Source organism: Sorex fumeus, unplaced genomic scaffold (genome assembly GCF_029834395.1).
Source record: "Sorex fumeus unplaced genomic scaffold, SorFum_2.1 ptg000111l, whole genome shotgun sequence".
Taxonomy (NCBI): domain Eukaryota; kingdom Metazoa; phylum Chordata; class Mammalia; order Eulipotyphla; family Soricidae; genus Sorex; species Sorex fumeus.
This window is the reverse complement of record NW_026606168.1, coordinates 10,048,135-10,066,318: the sequence shown is the minus strand read 5'-3', so window position 1 is coordinate 10,066,318 and position 18,184 is coordinate 10,048,135. Positions and strand designations below refer to the sequence as shown.

General features: G+C 50.6%; 1 protein-coding gene across 1 annotated transcript in view; it reads right to left on the bottom strand.

Moving 5' to 3' along the window:
* TMOD2 (tropomodulin 2) overlaps positions 1 to 18,184 on the bottom strand; it is a 51,430-nt gene that overhangs the window by 21,122 nt on the left and 12,124 nt on the right. Inside the window, exons 2-5 of the mRNA XM_056135425.1 lie at positions 12,272 to 12,464; positions 10,835 to 10,991; positions 8,074 to 8,199; positions 1,573 to 1,659 (exon numbers count right to left, since the gene is read on the bottom strand). Coding sequence (XP_055991400.1) covers positions 1,573 to 1,659; positions 8,074 to 8,199; positions 10,835 to 10,991; positions 12,272 to 12,397 — 496 coding nt within the window. The 5' untranslated portion in view covers positions 12,398 to 12,464. The remainder of the gene's footprint in view (positions 1 to 1,572; positions 1,660 to 8,073; positions 8,200 to 10,834; positions 10,992 to 12,271; positions 12,465 to 18,184) is intronic.

Here is an 18,184-nt window from a genome sequence, read left to right as displayed (position 1 = left end):
AGCACGCCTCTCAAGAGGGAAGACGCGGGTGGCATGTTCCCAGGCACACGTATCAACTACTCAAAAAAATAAACTACTCAATTTTCTTTTCTTCTTTTGTTTGGTTTCTTCTTCTTCTTCTTTTTTTTTTTTTCTTGATTTTTGGGTCACACTCGGCGATGCTCAGGGATTACTCCTGGCTCATGCACTCAGGAATTACTCCTGGCAGTGCTTGGGGGACCATATGGGATGCAGGGAATCGAACCTGGGTCAGCCATGTTGGCTGCATGCAAGGCAAACGCCCTACCCGCTGTGCTATCGCTCCAGCCCCTTGTTTGGTTTCTTCTTAAAAAAAAAAATTTTTTTTTTTTTACACCCATCCCTCCACCAGTGTTATTTCCCAGTACCAATGTCCCCAGTTTGCCTCTACCCCCCCCCGAAGTTCCTCCACCCCGCCTCTCTCTCCCTCCCTCCCTCTTTCTCTCTCCTCTCTCTCTCCCTCCATCTCTCTCTCTCTCTCTCTCTCTCTCTCTCGCTCGCTCTCTCTCTCTCTGTCTCTCTGGAGGGCAGTGTGGCTCCTGGACCGGAACTGGGTTTGGGCGAGCAAAGTAAGCACCTTCACCCCTGTACCATCTCTCCAGTCCCTTATGACCAGCGATTGAGCATGACTGTGAGCCCTGGTGGTCATAACAGCTGCAGCAGAAGAGAGAGGAAAGTGTGTGTGTGTGTGTGTGTGTGTGTGTGTGTGTAGGGGGGGAGACAAAGGAAATGCTCTGCAATACCAGGAAAAGATCTGGACAGGGTGGCGGGGGGGGGGGGGCTGGAGCAAGAGTACTCTGGGTACAGCACTTGCCTTGCATATGGCAGACCCGAATTCAATCCCCGGCACCCACCCCATATGGTCCCTCAAGCCCTGCCTGGAGTGATCCCTGAGCACAGAGCCAAGAGTACGCTCAGGCACTACCTGGTGAGCCCCCCAAACCGAAACCAATCAACCAGAAAAACCCTTAGAGGGGGCTCATGTGGGTTTTACTAAGTCAAAGAAGAGAGGCTGACGCTGTCCGCATGGTTTCAGCTGCAGAAAGTTCTGGAAAAGGAGATGTATGGAGGATGAAGGAATCAAGGATTGCCCAGGTTCGAGGGGATACACAGGCAGAGCAGAGGATTTTCAGGCCTGTGAAAGCTCTCCGTATGATACCGCCATGGAGCCAACATGCCACTGGCCCCTGGTCCCAACCCACTGAACATAGAACCCCTGAAGGAACCCTACTGCCAACTCCAGACTCAGGGGACAATGATGGGTTCACCAAACTGCAGCCTCTGTGCCCTCCGGAGGCTGAATGAGGAGTAGTGAATGCAGGAGTTCTGCTCTCCTCTCAAATGTGCTGCAAACATGCCCCAAACAATAAAATCCTGGGGGAAAATGTTACTGATACATGTGCAGATGTATCCCTAATACGTGCATAGAAATCCAGAAGCTTAAATGCTAGAGTTTTAATAACCTGCTGCTAGGAACATCAAACTCGGTTTGCATTGTGCTGACCATGTGATCTCTTTTATTAACAATTTCCTGCCACAACCACGTCAACTTACTTCTTATAGGCCCTTTGCCTCCATCAGTGCCAGGAGTTTCTTCATTAAACTTTGGATTGTTGAGCAGATTGTGGACTCCGAGAACAGCTAGAAACCAAGATAAGCAGTGAGTCAACATCAGGTTGCAATAATGGTTTGGCTTGTTACACAGGGTTTTTATCTCTCAAAGAATAATTCTTTGTATCACTGAGACTCGTCTCCAGACACACACTCCTGCCCCTCCCGCTCTTCCCTTGAGTATTACGGAGATGCATACACATGCTAAATAAGCATATACACATATTTATTGACTTACTTGCCATTTTTCGGTCCATACCCGGAGATGCTCAGGGGTTACTCCTGGCACTAAGTTCAGGAATTACTTCTGGCAGTGCTGGGCGGGGGGTGGTTATATGGGATACTGGGGATTGAACCCTGGGTTGGCTGTGTGTAAAGCAAATGCCCACCTCCTGTTCTATCTCTCCAGACCCTATACACATTTATTTAAAACCTTCTTCTAAGACCAATGTCTTTCTACATCTACACACACAAAAGTATTTAGCATTTAGAGCCCTAGTCCCCCCCCCCCCCATCCCCCAAATGATTGCAAAACATACTTAGACCTCCTGGTTAAGAAGATTTAGCTCTTTCTGTTAGTTCTTGGGCCACACCCAGCAGTGCTGAGGACTTACTCCTGGTGGGGTTCAGGGAACCATCTGGGGTGTTGGGGATCGAACCTGGGCAAGCTGTATGCAAGGTAAACGCTTTATTGCCGTACTATCACTCTGCCCCCAGAAGAATTTGTTTTGTTTCATTTTCTGGGCCTCACCCAGTGGTGCTCAGGACTTGCTCTGTCCCCAGGAATCACTCCTAGTGGGTTCTGGGGATCATATGGGATGCTGGGATCCAAACCGGGTTGGCTGCATGCAAGGCAAACGCCCTGCCTGTTGTACAAGTGCTCAGAATTAGCTCTTTATTGCTCTCATCTGTGACATGGAAGCGTGGGACTAGGTCTAAGGATATTCTGAATCTAAATCACGACTGGGGTTTTCCCAGAGGCACAAGGCAGAAAGATCTTGGGCCTCTTTCAACACAGGCAGCCAACCATCTTCTCTAATCCAAAAGGGCAAGCGGGGGGGGGGGGGGTAGGGGGGGGAGGGAGAGGGGGATTGCGGGCTGGTGGGGACAGAAGCAGTATCTGCCCCAGAAGATGAGAGAAGCAGATTCCCAGTCTCCTGCAGGAGCTGGAACTAGCACCAGGGGGCAGCACTGGGACAAGGAGCGTCAGGCAGAAACAGCAGCCGCAACTGGCTTCCGTTTTACTGATGAAATTACAGGTGAGCCTGGTCACCTGGACAAGGATCTTAGACTAGATACTCTGTCAGCAGGTGGCAGAGGAGCTGCCCTGGAACAAACTGTTCGCAGGGGGCAGGCTGGCTGGTGCAGCAGGGGAGGCAGATGCTTAGAGACGCAGGTCTGTGCTGAGAGGCACCGAGGAGGACCAGCTGCAGGGGGGATCTGGACTCACCAAGGATGCCCGTGGGCAGGGGCAGCTGCTGACCCCCTCTGGGCCAGTCTTCTCATCGATAAGAGAGGGATAATGATTTTCCTGTTATGGTGCTGGAGAGACAGGACAGTGGGTAAGGCCTTGCATGAGGCCAACCCCAGTTGGATTCTCAGGACTCTGTGAGATCCCCACTAGGTGCAATTCTGGAGCACAGAGCCAGGAGTGATCCCTGTGCACTGCCAACTGTGGCCCCCAAATCAACTCCCCTCCAAAAAAACCACCAAAAACACCAATAAATTCTCAGTTACAGAGGTTTTTTTTTTTTTTTTTTTGGCTTTTTGGCTTTTTGGGTCACGTGTGGCAATGCAGGAGTAACAGGGGTTACTCCTGGCTCTGCACTCAGGAATCACTCCTCAGGGGGGTCCATATGGGATGCTGGGAATTGAACCGGGGTGGGCCGTATGCAAGACAAACACCCTACCCAGTGTGCCATAGCTCCAGCCCCAGTTACAAAGCTTAAATCACTCTCTGTGCCAGCCACTGCTTTAAGCACTTCACAAAAAAATAAAATAAATAAAGTCTTTGTTTTGAGATAGTACAGCAGGGAGGGAGCTTAACTTGCATGTGGCTGACCCAGGTTCAAACCCTAGCACTATATGTGTATGTGGTCCCCCAGATGCCAGTAGTAATTCCTGAGCACAGAACCAGGACTAACCCTGAACATTGCTGGGTGTGGCCCAAAACGCAAAAATTAAAAAAAAAAATTTTTTTAAAATCCTGCTTGGAGACCATAGCCAGCAGTATGCAGGGGTTACTCCTGGCATGGTGCTCGGATAGTGCTCAGGAGACCATGGACTACTAGGGTCGAAATCCAGGTCTCCTACATGCAAAGCCCGGGCTGGGTCCAGTCCCCTGTCCAGACTCATGGTAAATAAACCTTTGTGGAGTGCTTGCAGCCCAGCTGAGCTGCTCTACAAACACGGCTGCTGGGCTGCTCACACCTCTCTGGTTCAGCCTCAGACACACTAATCAAAACTGCGCCTGCCAAGCTGTAACTTTCATCGAATCTGTTCTCTGCAGATCAGGCCAGTGGATCCGTCACTGCTGCCTGGCCCCAATCTGAGCACGCCCATGTGCCCCGATAAGGTCAGATATCCAGCCCTCTAATCTGAGCAGTGGCCGTGCTGTGAGAAGGTCATGTGCGTGGCCGACTCTCTCTGGCCTTGAGTGGACGCAGCAGTGCGTGCAGGGGGACCCTTCCTTATCTAAACCCATCCACATGCCGGGCTGCGCAGGATTTTCCAGGAAGATCAAGCCTGGAGAACACGCTGTCCCTTGAAGGCTGGCCATTCAGAACTGCTGGACTCTGAGGGGACTCCTGGTTTGGTTTGGGGGCCGGGAGGAGGGGAAAGCGAAAATGAGCCAGCCAGTTTCCTAACGGGATTACCCTCTGGCTTGACTGTGTGAAGTTCTGAACCTAGTGTCTTTGGAATGACGGGTGTTTTTCTCCTTTCTTTGGCATTTCCTGGGAATTCAAGCCCAGCCCTGCAATGCTCCCCATGGGCAATTCCATTAAGAGACCTTGTGAGGCAACTCCTGAGAGAGGCAGTAACCAAAACAGGACCCCGCCATAGCAACGACAGGGCCAACCAGAGCGGCCATCCACGGCAGAGCTGTTCTGGGCTGGAGAGATGGGACAGTGGGGAGGGCGCTTGCCTTGTACCCGAAAGAGCCCAGTACCACATATGGTCCCTTGAGCTCCACCAAGAATGACTCCTGAGTGCAGAGCCAGGAGTAAGCACTGAGCACAGACAGGTGTGCCGGGGCTTTTGGGATTACATCTGTCAGGGGTTACTCCTGGTTCTGCACTCAGGAAGTATTCCTGGCGGTGCTCAGGAACCATGTGGGATGCTGGGGATTGAACCTAGGTCGGCCGTGTATAAGGCAAATGTTCTACCCGCTGTACTATCGCTCAGGCCCCACTGAGATCAGAGTTTGCATGTGTGAAACTGATGCCTTCGCTGAGTAAAAGTTACCTTAGCGGGGTAACCTGCTCTAGCAGGGTACCTCAGACTATAGCAGGGTTGATTATTATGACTGAAATGTGAATACTCTTTAAAATATGGTTTTTAGCCCACACCTGGCAGTGCTCAGAGCTTACTCCTGGCTCTGTGCTCAGAGATCATTCCTGGTGGTGCCCGGGGGACTGTATGGGAGGAAAGGATCGAACCTGGGTCGGCCGCATGCAAGGCAAACGCCCTACGCACTGTGCTATCTATTGTTCCAGCCCCAAATGTGAATATTCTTGCAGAAGTTCACTGACCAACTTTTAAAAGTACCTCTAGCCTACGAATCTACTAATCCAAATTTCCATCCTATTTGGAATAATGAAGCATGCCATGAAGTGTGCTGGAATAGTCAAGGAATCTTTCTTGAAGAACATACAAGAAACAGGAGGGAGTTTAACTGATGATTAGGGGGAAAGGCATAGCTCATTGCTCCTTCTTGTACATACTATTTGGCTTTTTCCCATTTGCATGTATAACCAATCCCAATAATTACTATTTTATCAGTATCATTAAGAAAAAAAAGAGCAGACTGGGGCAGGAGCGATATTACAGCGGGGAGGGTATTTGCCTTGCACATGGCAGACCTGCTTTCGATCCCTGGCATCCCATATGGTCCCCCAAGCACCGCCAGGAGTAAATTCCTGAATGCAGAGCCTGGAGTAACCCCTGAGCATTGCTGGATGTGACCCAAAAAAGGGAAAAAAAAAAAAAAGAGCAGACTGGGCCGAACATCCCAGCGGCTCCACTGTCGGGCTAACAGAGTTCTTAGTGGGACTCAAAATGGGGCAGCTACTGCCGTGAGGAAATTGCCCCATGGCCATTCTGTGATGATAAATTACAGTCAAATATCAATGTGAGAAAATATCAATGTGAGAACTCCTTGGGAAGAAGAAGGGCGATAATTTCAGTGCTTAGGTTCTCAACATCCCTTCATATTAATTTTATCTGATTCTTACATAGCTTCAATGTTTTAGGACAGGTTGTTAGTGTTGTTATGTTTGTTTGTTTTTGTTTTTTGGCTTTTTTGCATCACATCCAGCGATGCTCAGGGGTTTGCACTCAGGAATTACTCCTGGCGGTGCCTGGGGGACCATATGGGATGCCGGGGATCGAACATCCCTGGCATCCCAAATGCCCTACCTGCTGTACTATGGCTCCGGCCTGTGTGTTTCATTTTATTTAACAATTTTCCTTGTAGTTTAGGTAGCCTGCTTACAAGAATGTTAGTTCTGATGCACAAAGTTACTCCACCTTCACCACCAGTCAAAGTGTCTAAGAGTATCCACTGCTTTCCTTTCATTATTTTGTTTGGGGGCCACAGCTGCAGTGGTCAGGGATTACTCCTGGTTCTGTGCTGAGGAATCACTCCTGGAAGTGCTTGGGGGACCACATGGGATGCCAGGGATCGAACCTGGGTCAGCCACATGCAAGGCAAATGCTCTACCTGCTATGGTATCATTCTAGCCCCTCACCACTGTCCTTTTAAAGTATTGATCACTTGGGGCTGGAGAGATAGCACAGTGGGTAGGGCATTTGCCTTGCACGTGGCCAACCCAGGTTCGATTCCCAGTATCCCATATGGTCCCCTGAGCACCACCAGGAGTAACTCCTGAGTGCAGAGCCAGGAGTAAGCCCTGTGCATTGCCGGGTGTGACCCAAAAAGAAAAAAAATAATAAAGTATTGATCACTTGATCACTTGACATCCCGTTACTCATCGATTTGCTTGAGAGGGCGCCAGTAATGTCTCCATTCGTCCCTGTCGTGTGCTAGTGTAGCCCAATGGCGTCTGCTCATTCTAGGAACATGAAGAGCCTCAAACTGATTGTTCAGAGTCTTGATGAAGAAGTCTGACCATCTTGTAGGTGGGCGGCCATGTGATCTTTTGATGTCCCGTGGAATCCAGTCAGTAATGGCTCTAGTCCAGCAGTCGTCTCCAAATCTCATTACATGTCCAGCCCATCTGATTTTCGATGCCTATTTTGACCTCCACTACCTCCACTATCCAGCCGCCGCCACACTCCAGGATGCTTTCCGGATGCTCGGGCCGAGACTCACACATGAGTGAAGCCCCACAGAACCAGGTAAGCAGAACTCTGAGACCTTGGACTCCAGGTTCAACAGACCTGAGAACACAGATCCTCTGCCTGTTCCCACCAACCACAGGTGACAAAGGGATTAAAAACAGGAGCCCCACCCTACCCTGCCCTGTCTGCTTCCACCAACCACCAGTGACCCAGGTATTACACACAGAAGACCCACCCTACTGGTACCAGATAAATACCTCACCAGCAGACCTCCACTACCTCCACTACCCAGCCACCGCCATGCTCCAGGACGCTTTCCGGACGCTTGGGCCAAGACTCACGCACGAGTAAAGCCCCACAGCGGTTGTGTGACACATCATAAGACACTTAATACCCATCTTCCAGAATTGCCGCACCATATTTGATAGGGTTCAAATATGGTTTGAATCATGGGAACACCTACAAGGGCGATTAGAGGCCGCCCTAAAAGCCTCTATCCTTCTCATAGAGCATGGCAAGCTACCAAGAATATCCCGCCCGCACAGCAGAGCCTGGCAAGCTATCCGTGGCGTATTGGATATGCCAAAACCAGTAATTATTGATTTAATTAAAAATATATATGCATTTCCATCAGTCCCATTATGATTACTGTAGGTGTGCAGTGCTGCGGCACCAGCAGAGAGTCAGGACCCTCTACCCAAGGTCGCATCTGCACCTCCCCCTCTCACCCTATCTCAACTCTGAGAACCACCCGGAATGGGAGTCAGCACTGCATTTTATAGCTGAGACAGCAAAATAAGGTTTGCTCCAAGTGATAAAGTAACAGGGAGTTAGCAGAGAGATGCTGCTTCGTGCCTGTCCTTGCCTTGACATCCTGACACCACACTGCGATGCTTCCCGCTTCCTGGAGCCCAGACTCACCTGCTAGGTCATAGAGCTCTGTGTCAGAGGCGCTGGCCAGGGCTTCTTCCAGTTCCGGGTCAAGGGTCACTTTTTCTTCTACAGGCTTTTTCTCTACAGGCTTTTCCTTGGGGATAAAGACTCTCCCTTGAAATCAGAGAAGAAAACATGTTGTACTGATGAGTTCCTGAGGCTAAGAAGACTGACCAGAGAGGGTAATCCCGAGATGAGCAGGCCCATCTAGCGCTGAGCCACTGTGCTGTCAACTGGGATTCTTTAAATATATACATATACATGTGTGTGTGTATGTATATATATATATGTGTATGTATATATATATTTCAAATGTGATTCCTTAAAACTTTAACATTAAAACTAAAATTAATTAAAATTTGGGAATACTCAGAGACTGTTCCTGGCTCTGTGATCTGGAATGACCCCTGGCAGTGCTCAGAGCACCATATATGGTGCCTTAACCCTAACCATTGTACTCTCCTTCTTGGCCCCAACTGTGATTCCCAACTGCTGGGATGAAGTCGGTATCAATTACCCTCTGCCAGAGAAAGGACGGCAGGAGGAACCCACCATTCTGGGGCACAGAGCTGAGAAGACTGTGTCTTAAAGAGAAAAGAGAGACCCCTTGCCCTATGCTGCCCTTGGGTAGGTAAGAGGGTCCCAGTGGGGCGGGGCCCGACTCTTCTCCACCTCCAACTGCCTCTGCTCTCACCAACCAGTAAAGAGAGAGTCCCACCCTGAACACCGACCACCAACTGCCTGCTAAGTCCCCTGTGGGCCCTGCACCCTGGGGATGCTGTCCACAGAGCCTGCAGGTTCCTGCCCATTTTGCTCATCTCCATTGCTTCTCCACCTTCTCCCAGCAGGCTGCACTACGTAGCCCTAGACGACCCCCCCACAGTGCCCATACTCCTGCCTCCTCCAGGAACCGTCTGCGCCTTGATGTGGATCAAGAGAGAACCAGCCACACGGCGACTCCTCGGACTTCTGAGACGCGAACAGGACAGCTTGCCCTGTCCCTCATGGCCACAGTGCGAGCCACTAGTGGGGACTAGAAGTGACCACTGACTTTTCCTTTCACCTCTGAACTAGTCCAGGAGTAACTGTGATGCTACTGCAATGTTAGAGTACTGGTCCAGTTGTGTTACCCAACTTTCCCTTCTATTTAACATCCTTTCTTTAAGGGTCAGGGGTCCTCACCCAGGAGTCCTCAAGGGTTACTCCTGGCTCTGTGCTCAGAGATTCCTCCTCCTGGCAGTGCTTAGGGGACCATATGTGGTAATGGGGATCAAACTGGGGTCAGCTGAGTGCAAGGCTAATGCCTTATTCCCTGCAATATTTCTCTGGCTCTCGACTCTTCCTTTCAGAGCTCTGTGCTCAGTGATCACTCTGGTGGGGTGTGGGGGACCATATGGGACGTCAGGGATCAAACCCGGGTTGGTCATGTACAAGGCAAGCTCCCTAACTGTTGTGTTATTGCTCCTGCCCCTGATTTCTTTTTTTCTTCTTATTTTTTTTTTCCTTTTTGGGTCATACATACATACCCAGTGATGGGGCTGGAGTGATAGCACAGTAGTAGGGCGTTTTGCCTTACAAGCGGCCAAGATGACCAACCTGAGATTGATTCCTCCACCCCTCTCGGAGAGCCCAGCAAGCTACCGAGAGTATCTCACCCGCACGGCAAAGCCTGGCAAGCTCCCTGTGACATATTCGATATGCCAAGCACAGTAACAACAAAGTCTCATAATGGAGACGTTACTGGGCCCGCTCGAGCAAATCGATGAACAACGGGAGGACAGTGACAGAGACAATGTCCAGCAATGCTCAGTGATTACTCCTGGCTCTGCACTCTACTCCTAGAGGTGCTGGGGGCACCACATGGGATGCTGGGGATAGAACTCGGTTGACCGCATGCAAGGCAAACGCCTACTTGCTGTACTATTGCTCCGGCTCCCTCCCCCTCTGATTTCTTATGCAAATTATTTGTCTCTTATAGGTTGAGCTTCCTTCCTTTCCTTCTTCCTTTTTATTTTGGGGACATGCCCAGTTGTGCCCAGGACTTAACTCCTGGCTTTGTGCTCAGGGATCACTCCTGTCAAGGCTCTGAGGCAACACATGGGTCTCAGCACAGCCAGGAGTGATCCCTGAGCTCAGAGCCAGGAAGAAGCCCAAGGCACCTCTAAGTGGGGCCCCAAACCAGCCAAACAAACACCACAGACAACAACAAGAGACACAAAAGACTGCAGGACGGGGGAGATAGCGCAGTGGGAAAGGTGCTGGCTGTCTACTTGGTCAACTCTGATTTCATGATTTCCTCCCCAGGGGCACACGGCGGATGGTCCCCCAAGCACAGAGCCAGGAAGAAGCCCTGAGAATCACTGGATGTGGCCCCCAAACAAACAAACAAACAAACAAAAAGGGAATAAAAAGTTATCATCACATGTTCACGTGTTTGTTTTGCTGGCCTATTCCACCATGCTCACGGCAATACACATTAGTTATTTAGGAGCAATTCTGGGCTTTGAGACAGCAGTATGGACTGTCTGTCCCCACAATCGCAGCCCCTTCTCGGTCAGCACTGTCCCAGCCCAGACTCCCGAGGTCCCCGGGTGGCTGCTAGCGTCAGGTGTGCCCTGGGCCGGGAGCATCCTCGGAAAACACGCTCCTCCAGTCCTGCCTCTCTCTGGGCTCCACTCCCACCCGCCAGCTGCCTTGTCCGGCTCCCTGTGGCAGGGCATGTGTTGGTCACCCCACCCCCGGTCCTCACCTTTCTTCTCTCCGGTGAAGGGCACAAAGTCCTCCCTGTCCTTCTGTTCCAGAGCCTCCTTCTCCAGGTACATGAGCAGGTGCTCGCGGTCAAACGGGCCTGTGGCGCTTTTCTGGGTCTGGTCTTTCTGCCGGAATCCAGCGGGCAGCAGAGCGCTCTGAGGAGAGAGACGTGCCGGCGAGAGTGAGCGAAAGAAAGAGAGACAGCATGAGAGTGAACGAGCAAAACAGAGAGAGCGAAAGAGAGAGAGTAGGAAGGAAGTGGATGAAGGAAGCAGGAAGTAGGGGGCTGACCACGGCACCATGTCCCTGGCCCCCATCCCCACTGTCCCTGGGCAGAGATGGGGGTGAGAGGGGGGCTGCCCAGAAGAGCGGACAGAATAGTCAGAAACAGCCGACCTTCCTCAGCAGCCCCCAGGCCCAGCCCCCAGGTCGCACCCATGCACATCACACTTGGGGCTTCCAGATCTGCACCCCATCACCCCCAGGCAGGCCTGCTGAGATGTGCTCCAGGAGGGGATACAGCGATATTCTAATTTCTGTTTTGGGGCTACATCCGGTGATGCTCAAGGCTTACTCCTGGCTCTGAGTGCAGGAATCTACTCTTGCAGTGGAGGCAGGGGCATAAGGGATGCTGGGGATTGAACCCAGGTCAGTGCTGTGCAAGGCCAGTGCGCTACCTGCTGTACCGTTTATTGCTCTGGCTCTGATACTCAAATTTCTAAGCTCTCTCCTGAGAAAATGGAAGATGTGAATGTGACGGTAGATGTTGAGAGCTGCTGGATTTAGAGCTTCCTTCCTTTTGATTAAACATAAAAACAGGGTGCTTGCATTATTTTTGCTTTATTTCTATTTGGCTTGGGGGCCACCCCCGGAGATGACCAGAGGACGATATACAATACTAGGGATCAAACCGGGGTTGGCCACCTGCAAGGCAAATGCCTTTTTTTTTGCAGTTCCTTTTACTTTTTCTTAATTTTTTATTTTTTAATGAATCGCCATGAGGCACAGTTATAGACTTAGAAACTTTTGTGTTAACGTTTCAGTCATACAATGATCAAGTGCCCATCCCTCCACCAGTGCCCATTCTCCACCACCAATGTTCCCAGTATCCCTCTCATCCCCGCTATTCCCACAAGGCAAGTGCCTTAACCCCTATTCTATCTCCCTGGCCTCCCCTCTCCTTTTCCATCCAAGTTGAATTAGTTCAACTAAGGGAAAACATTCCCCCATGGACATGAAGCCAGTTTTGAGAAATGCACGCTCGTCTCCTGTCACAGGGGCATCTGCTCAGGTACGCCATGAACATGAAAAGCCAGTGAGCAGGAACCCCCAGGGGCAGAACAGGACTCGAGCCGCAGGGGTGGCCCTCTAGTTTGGAGGCACCCTGAGGTCCTCCCACCCTTCCTCATGGCTCCGCTGTAGCCAGGCCTCTCACCTGGGGGTCCAGGTCATCAAGAACATTTTCCAGCTGCTTCAGCTCCTCCTCTGAGAGTTTGCCAAGCAGCTCATCCTCATCGATGTTCTTGTATTTCTCCAGCTCTTTTTGAAAAGGAAGTGCCATGGCTTCGTCTAGACCTTTCTCAAGAACGCTTAAGCCAGCCAGTCCTTGAAACTTCAGAACAGCACGACTGAAAAAACAAAACAAAACAAAACAAAATCATGGGTGTCAAGCTGTGCTCCCTGAATGTCAAAGGAAAGCCAAAGGTAAATCAGTAAGAAAGATTTGTTTAAACTACAATAAAACAGGAGAGATCCTCTCCCACGGTCCAAAGCCCCCACTGCACCTCCAGCTGGATGCCCATCACCTCAGGATCAATCTCACCACAACATTAACCTGCCAAAAATTCAGGCTTTGGACTCAGGAAGTGAAACTTCTGGATAAGAACTGAGTACTAAAAGTAGGTAGAGGGACAAACAGGTTGAACTTTTTAGTACCTGTATTGCAAACCAGGATGCCCAAGAGGTAAAAGAGAAAGAGAGTAAGAGAGAAAATGAAAAAAAGTGTCTGCCCTGGAGGCAGGCTGTGTGTTGAGGGAGGAGGGTGGCGGGAAGGATGCGGGGGACACTGGTGGTGGGAAATGTACACTGGTAAAGGGATTGGTGTTGGAACACCATTTGACTAAAAGTCAATCATGGGCACTTTGTAACTGTGCTTTTCATGGGGATTCAATATCATCATCATCATCATCTCATCATCATCATCATCAGTAGGCCAGAAGTAACTCCCAAGCACAGAGGCAAGATTAGCCCTTGAGTACCACCAGGTATGGTCCCCAAACAAAACTTTTTTTTTTTTTGCTTTTTTGGGTCACACCTGGCGATGCACAGGGGTTACTCCTGGCTCTGCACTCAGGAATTACTCCTGGCGGTGCTCAGGGGACCATATGGGATGCTGGGAATCGAACCGGGGTCAGCCATGTGCAAGGCAAACACCCTACCCGCTGTACAATAGCTCCAGCCCTCCAGCCAGAACCAAATGAAACAATTTTATCTCCGTTAGGTAAACGGAGCTTATTTCAGTAAAGAGCAATGCCAGCTACTAATGAGGCCTATTGGGAGAGTGACTCAGGGAGCAGGCCACGCTAGCCTTCATTCTCAGAGCAATCCGACTGACTGCCTGCAAAGTGCTTCCTTACACATTAGTTCATGTGTTTGAATCCTTTGGGGGGACGAGATGGGAGTTTGAGCCTTACCTGGCGATATTCAGGGTTCCCTCCTGCTCTGTGCTACGGAATCACTTGTGGCTGGACTTGAGGGACCACCAAAGGCTCCCTCAGTGCCAGGGACCGAACCAGGGTCGGCAGCATGTAAGGCAAGTGCCTACACCTGTCTACTGTTCCTCCTTTTTTGGCGCTTGACATCAACCCAGGGAGGAAGCCTGGACTGAGAGTAAAATCCTATTTCACGGACAAAGAGTTCGAGGCCAAGGTGCTAAGCTCCTCGCTCAGGCCCAGGTCTGGGTTTGCCCAGCGTGCCAGGCCTCAGAACGCTGGTGTAGGGGGCGAGGACTTCTCTCCACACACCCAGCCTCCTCGGCTTCCCACGGAGACCAGGGCCAGACAATGCCTTGATTGTTAGGCGCTGTCAGAGGCATACTTGTGTCTTTGCAGGGAGTGAGGAGAAGAATACAAAATGGGGTTCATTCAGAAAGGAGCGTTTGGCCTGGCCTGTGAAAGAGAGTCGTCCAGGAACTCCCTTACAATGAAACGAAGTCAGAAGCCGAAATCTTAGCTGCAGAGTCACTCCCTCCGCTCTTCATGGCATCCTTCTTCATCTGCCCATTCTCTTTCTAGCCTCCTTTCTTTGTTGTCTCAGCCTGTCTCCCTCATTCTTTTCTGTTGTCAGTGGTGGTCTTGTTTTGGGGGCAATACCCAGCAATGCTCAGGGGTTACTCTTGCTTCTGCACTCAGGAATCACTCCTGGTGGGGCGCGGGGGACCATAGGGGATGCTGGGGATAGAACCTGGATCGGCTGGGTGGGAAGCAAACACCCCTCCCGGCTATACTACCACTGCCCTCCCTAATTCTTTTTTTTAACCTTTGATCCCTTTCACCTTTCCATCACCTTCAGTAAAACCACCTCATTCCTAAACTTCCACACAAAATGGAATTTCCAATGGCTTCTTCCCTTGCAGAAGAGATTCCAGGAATATAATAGCACACCAGGGAACTGGAGATGTGCTTCACAGACTGTGTGTCTCCTTGGGAGGGATTAACATCCATTGCATCTTTCACTCATGACAATTAGTATTCGCCAAGTCCTTGCTCTCTGCCAGGCATAGCTCCAGGAAATGGGAATACAAAAATAAACCGGGACACGACATCTTCCCTCAGGAGTCCACAACTCAGGAAACAAAAATAGCAAGAACGACGTTTGACAAGTGCTCTAACAGAACTTGTGTCTAAGGGAGGTTTGAAGAACACGAGAGGGGCTGAGAGACAGCCCAGGAGTTAGGGCGTACCCGGGCTTGGTTCCTGGCAGCACATGGCCTTCCAAGCATTTCTGGGTGTAGCTCTAAAGGCTCCCGGGGAACCAAGCACTGCTGGGTGTGCCCCTGAAGGTCCCCAGAACACCCCCCCCACACACACACACACACAGGCCCTGAGCAGTGCTGCCTCCTTGGGAACTTCATTGAACTGCTAGCCTGGTTGGCCCAGAATTGCCAGGCAGAGCCCCTAGGTCTCCTGAGCATTGCTTGGGAGGCAGCCCCCTAAAACCACACACACATACACACACAAACACACACACACGCACGCACTCATGCACGCACACACACACAATCACTGGGGTCCAAGAGGGGGTTGAGAGACTCCTGTACTGAGCCTGGAAGGTGGAGGTCGCAGGTGGGTGTGGGGAAGAGTGTCATTCCAGCATCCCAGGAAGACAGGGCAGATCATGGAGGGAAAGGGACGGCAGAGCACTGGGGAGTGAGCAGCAGTTCCGCTGCAGAGAGATGGTGCATGAGAAGGGACAGGTGTCCTTCTACCTCCTCTTTGCCCTGTCGAGGACCCTGGCCTCTGCTCTGCCAGGCCAAGGGAGCCACCCGAGTTTTCAAAGTAGAAACAAGAAGCGTTTTCCCTTTGGGGGGGCTGGCTTTGGGTTGGGGGGCCACAGCCCAAGGCATTTAACTCCTAGTCTGTGCTCAGATGTGGTGCCGGGGATCAAACCTGGGATTGGTCATGTGCAAGGGAGTACCCCCTGCACTTCCTGAGCACAGCACGGCTGAGACGGGCCGAAGCTCAGGGGCTATGAGAAGCGGGCTCCCCTCCTGCTTGTAAGTCCATGTGTTCAGGTCTATAGTTTCCCATTTAGGTTTCTTTTCCACATACAGAGTCAGTTTCTTTTCCTCCCATCAGCCACCTTGAAAGCTTTAATTGCAATGCTCCAAAACCAAAGCAGCGAAAGCCCATCCCATGGAAGGCAAAGGAACAACGGGGTTGTATAACCTTGCTCTGGTTCCAGCTCCCGCCGATGGGTTATGTAAAACTGGGCAAGAACATCTGTCCACCAGCCCTTCACTTTCTGATGAACTGGATGAACCTCTCTCTCTAAAGTAAACACACCGTTTCCAACACTTCTCTTTCTGTTTTGTTTTGGGGCCACACCCAGCAGTGTTCAGGGCTTACTCCTGGCACTGAGCTCAGGGATCAGTCCTGCTAGTGTTCAGGGGACCCTACAGGGTGCCAGGAATCGAACCCAGGCCAGCAAAGCCCTGCTTGCTATACTATAGCTCAAGCCCCAACCTTCACATTCTGAAACTGAGATGGCTTCCACAACTGCTGCTGGCCTAGTTTCACTGGTGACATACTTAGGAATGCATTGCACGCACCCAGGTAGCAAAAGCACTGGCATCAAAGTCATTAGAATGAATAACAGGGATAAAATTCCAGGGATTTTCAAAAGACTGGAGCACTTCCAAAATCTAGCAGGTTGGTCCAGAGAGATAGTACAGTAAGGTGCTTGCCTTGCATGTGGCCAACCCGCGTTTGATCCCCAGCATCCCTTATGATCCCCTGAGCACCACCAGGAGTGATTCCTGAGTGCAGAGCCCTGATTATTGTCATGTGTGGCCCCTCACCCCACTAAAACCTCCCAACCAAAACCTGACAGGCAGGGACTTGGGGGGCAGGTGAGGGACTGGGGTGGAATCATATCTCAAGTATGTTCAACTATCAGTGAAACTGGCAGATGAGGCCAGGTTCACAAGATTAGAGGCGGTTTAAAAGCCTACTGTCAGGGCTGGAGAGACAGTATGGGGGGGGGGGGGGGGACACTGCCTCCTCGTTATAAGCAGCTGACCCAGGCTCAGCCCTCCGGGTGCGGCCCCAAACCAAAAAACAAACAACATCAACAACAATGAGTAGTGTCAAGGACTTTCTGTTCTTTCACAGATTGAAAAAATAAATAACTGCTCTTGATGCCACAGACAAGATATATAAATCAAAATCTGAATCTAAGTGTTGGATTCTGAATAGGAAGTTCTTTTTTGCTTTTCTTTTTTTGTTTTGGGGGGCACACCTGACAATACTCAGGGATTATGCCTGGCTCTGCACTCAAAAATCACTCCTGGGAGTGCTCGAGGGACCATATGGGGTGCCAGGGACTGAACGTGGGTTGGCTGCATGCGAGGCAAGCACACTACCTGCTGTACTATTGTTACAGCCCCTGAACAGGAAGAAGTTTTAAGAACATTAACAATTAGGGACTAGAGAGATAGTACAGTGGGCAGGGTCTTTGCCTTGCATGCAGCTGACCCAGGTTCGACTTCCAGCATCCCATATGGTCCCTGGAACACCATCAGGAGTTATTCCTGAGTGCAGGGCCGGGAGTTACTTTTGAGCATCACTGGGTATCACCCAAAAGCCAAAAGAAAAATTGAAAAAAAAATAAAAGAATATTAGCAATTAATTTTGTTGTTTTCCCCACTAGATGCACAAGGACAATCTTGCACAGCAAGTTTACTTGAAATAGAAAATATATATATATGAATAACCAGAAAGGTCCAATAGGAGAAGGAATAAACCATGGCAAATGCACACCATGGAATCCACTCAGAGATCTAGAGCAAACTAGTCTGTAGCCAGACCACCCCTTCCTGCTGCTCTAGGCTTGCTTCTTTTGTGCCTCGGAGGATGACTCCTGGTTCTGTGCTCAAAGACACACCATGTGATGTGCAGAGGTGACTCTTGGGGGTCACTCCCAGTGTTGCATGGGGGAACTAAGCGGTGTGTGGTGGGATCAAACCCAGGCCCCCTGAAAGCAAATACACGCTCAATGCCTCAAGCTCTCCAGCCTCAGTCCTGTTTTAGACCATTGTTGCTTCTGATCCGCATGATTCTCCAAGAAAGGTTTGCTCTTCCCTTGGCTCAGCCAGTATTTCTCAACCTTTTTCTGACCGTAGCCCACTTCCAACCTCATTTCCTTCTTGTGGCCCCTCATTTGAGCTCTGGAGCGATAGCACAACGGTTTGCCTTGTGCACAGCCAGCCTGGCCAAGCCGGGTTCGATTCCTCCGCCCCTCTCAGAGAGCCCAACAAGCTACCAAGAGTATCTCGCCCGCACGACAAAGCCTGGCAAGCTACCCGTGATGTATTTGATAAGCCAAACACAGTAACAACAAGTCTCAAAATGGAGACGTTAACTGGGCCCACTTGAGCAAATCGATGAACAACGGGAGGACAGTGTGACAATGTGGCCCCTCATTTACATGATGTTCGCCTGTGACCCTGTCTCTAGAATATTCTAGGGGCTCAAAGAAGGCTGTCGATGAATCCCAACACCCCCTGCATTTGAGATACGGTACTCCAGCCACCCCAGAATCAGAATCTGGCCATTTTGCTAACAACTCT